The sequence below is a fragment of the Macrobrachium nipponense genome, chromosome 35 (genome assembly GCF_015104395.2).
Source record: "Macrobrachium nipponense isolate FS-2020 chromosome 35, ASM1510439v2, whole genome shotgun sequence".
Taxonomy (NCBI): domain Eukaryota; kingdom Metazoa; phylum Arthropoda; class Malacostraca; order Decapoda; family Palaemonidae; genus Macrobrachium; species Macrobrachium nipponense.
Genome location: NC_061096.1, coordinates 63,748,024 through 63,750,711, shown reverse-complemented (window position 1 = coordinate 63,750,711; position 2,688 = coordinate 63,748,024). Strand labels below are relative to the sequence as shown.

General features: G+C 33.4%; 1 protein-coding gene across 1 annotated transcript; it reads right to left on the bottom strand.

Moving 5' to 3' along the window:
• Positions 1–1,027: 1,027 nt before the first annotated feature.
• Positions 1,028–2,576, bottom strand: LOC135208269 (uncharacterized). Its single transcript, XM_064240378.1, has 2 exons — positions 2,459–2,576; positions 1,028–2,072 (listed from the first exon to the last, which is right to left on the bottom strand). The coding sequence occupies exons 1-2, from the start codon at positions 2,567–2,569 to the stop codon at positions 1,656–1,658; spliced, it is 528 nt and encodes a 175-aa protein (XP_064096448.1). The 5' UTR covers positions 2,570–2,576; the 3' UTR covers positions 1,028–1,655.
• Positions 2,577–2,688: the final 112 nt, after the last annotated feature.

Below are 2,688 nucleotides of genomic sequence, written 5' to 3'. Positions count from 1 at the left end.
CATTATTTGTGTGATATTTTAATATTAGTTATAAAACCAAACATCTATGTTGTCAGTTGATGTTATTTCAAATGTTTGAAATGTAAATCGTTATGAATTCAATTTTCTATTGGATGAATCTAGAACATCACTAAAAAAAAATTTTTAATGTATTTTTATAGCTTCTTCTGTTTTCCATTTACTTACTAACGTAAGTGTCGGATCCGTAAACTTATACCACTTTAATATTAATACTATATATATTCCAATGAAATTAATACGATTATGTTTAGAATGATATTTATTTGCAACTTACTCCTCTCAAATACCTTTCTAAAACGGACACTCATTAAGTTTCCCTTCTTTTAAGAAGCACAATAGCCCTTTTGGTTTTAGCACTCAAATGAATACAAGAAAATTGTATTTTATTGAAGTTTTCCCTAAAGAAAACTCAAAATAGCAACCAACATCTAAGTGCATGACCAGCTTCGCTAAATGTTTTCCATTCTTGTCAGAACCATAGATTGTCATTTTACTTTTATCATTCAAACGAATATATTTCAAATGAAAAAAATCGTATTTTATTGAACAGTGTTCCCTTAGAAAGACTAATGACAAAAAAATAACAAACAACGAAGACAACTATATGACCAGGTTTGCTAAATGTTTGTTGTTACTTAGAGTAAGACTTCTTTCCGGCCGCTTAAGCCTTTAATCCCGCCAGCCTACTCTAGAAACAACACACCCTGAAATGCTGTTGAAGAGTGTTCGAGTTGCATAGAAAATGGGATAAATTTTTTATCTTTTAATGCTTACTACGTATACAGTTTTCATACTTCATGTCTGTTATGCTCTGGCTGCCTTATTTCTGTTATAGAGTGGATAAAAGTAAAGAAAATGATAATAATCGTAATTTTGTTTTATTATCTATGCCTTACATGCTCGCAAAAGTAAAAGAAAAAAGGTATTTGCAAAATTCATAAAATACCATGTTTTATACATATTGTATTATAACAAAAATCATGGTTGAATAAGAAGAATACGTCATTACATCACTTCTTTGTAAACACATCGATTGAAAATGGCAATTTTATTCACCCTTCCTAAATAATCTTTATAAACATTTCTGAAAACGTCAAGAAAAATCAAAACAACGTTTTTGTTCTAAAGTAATCAAATATAAAATATTTGGTAGGGTAACTAGTAACTGGTTCTAGAATAGATTTACAATCCGTCCAAAAAATGCTTTCGTCAAGTAACTTACATCGTTATGATTCTTTTATTATCTTAAAATCATTCAAATATTCTTAATGACTTTTTTTTAATAAATGCAAAATTTTGTATTCTTCATTTGCAACAACGGGCGTAGAAAAATGATTGAGTGATATATTCACACACATAAAAGATAGGCTGTGTTCATTTACGAAAAACAGTTATGAAAATCAGAATGGTATTGAATCAACGAATATAGTTTCAGAAAGAAAAAGTAAATAAAAAAAAAGTATTTTAGAAATATCGAAGTCTGTCTAAACATCTATCCTCTCGTTATGTTGCAGAACTGATACAATGAAAATCAAAATGGTATTGAACCAACGAATATATTTTCAGAAAGAAAAAGTAAATAAAAAAAAAATATTTTAGAAATATCGAAGTCTGTCTAAACGTCCATCCTCTCGTTATGTTGCAGAACTGACATCCAAAACGGACGAGGAATCAGACTTAATGTAGGCAACAAGCTTGGCCACCGCGCCGTCATCATCAACGCCTTTTGCTTTGAAAGAGACTCGAAACTGGTGTTTCACCAAACCAGCAGGGCGGCGTAGGGTATCTCTCTTGGCGCCTCCTCTCTTCAAAGGTGAAGGGCTTAGGTCAGGTGCTGTGTAGCGGAGCGCGGAAGGTTCTTCAGAAGGATCTGCGGAGTCCCTTTCTTCGCGCAAGTTTTCTATCCGCGTTTCCTTTGTCAGTTTCGGTTCAGTCTCGAATCCCGGCTTCGGTTCACCAAAGTCTCCTTTTGCCGTTTGTTCGGGCAGATCGTTGTTCCGGATTGGTTCCTCTTCCTCGGGGAGTCTGAAGGAGGATCGTCTCGAGGTTCTCTGGAAAAAAAAAAAAAAGCGTCAGAAACTAAAATCGTCTACTACGGAAAAAAAGGTATTTAATTAAGAATAAAGTCTAAGAGACTAAAATACGTCAACTACGGAAATAGGTGATTAATTTTACAATACATTTCATTAATTGGCATGAAGATTAACACCTAATTTAAGAATCTGGAACTGTTCCAGATTTAGGCTTGGAAGAAAACGTAGAAATGTCCCCAATAGAAATGGAATCATAGGAATTTCAAAATGACATTTAAAACTTAAGCTTTTCTTATTTAGAAATATTTTTGTATTGATCTCATAATTTTTTACCCCGATATATAGTATTTTTTAAAGAGGAAACGGTTGCGAGAACCCATACATAAATGATTTTTATAACTTACGCCCTTGTTGCAAAAGATCCAGACGAAAAACAACGCCAGGACTATCAAAGAGAGGCCGATGATCACCACAGCCGATATGGCCGCTATCAGGAAAGATTTACTTGTTCCCATTCTCTCTGCGAAGAGTTGACTGAGGTAACAATGTTTCCTTGAAGGTAGTTAGTTAGTAGAACACTGATCTCCCGACCAGATAGTTCATTCAAAACAATACTTCAGCTGTTGGTTTTAGA

Bases quoted from the DNA above. Each gene is read 5' to 3' on its own strand.
- LOC135208269 (XM_064240378.1), bottom strand. From the start codon at position 2,569: ATGGGAACAAGTAAATCTTTCCTGATAGCGGCCATATCGGCTGTGGTG. The intron at 2,073-2,458 runs GTAAGTTATAAA...TTTTTTTTCCAG, and splicing joins GGATCTTTTGCAACAAGGGC to AGAACCTCGAGACGATCCTC.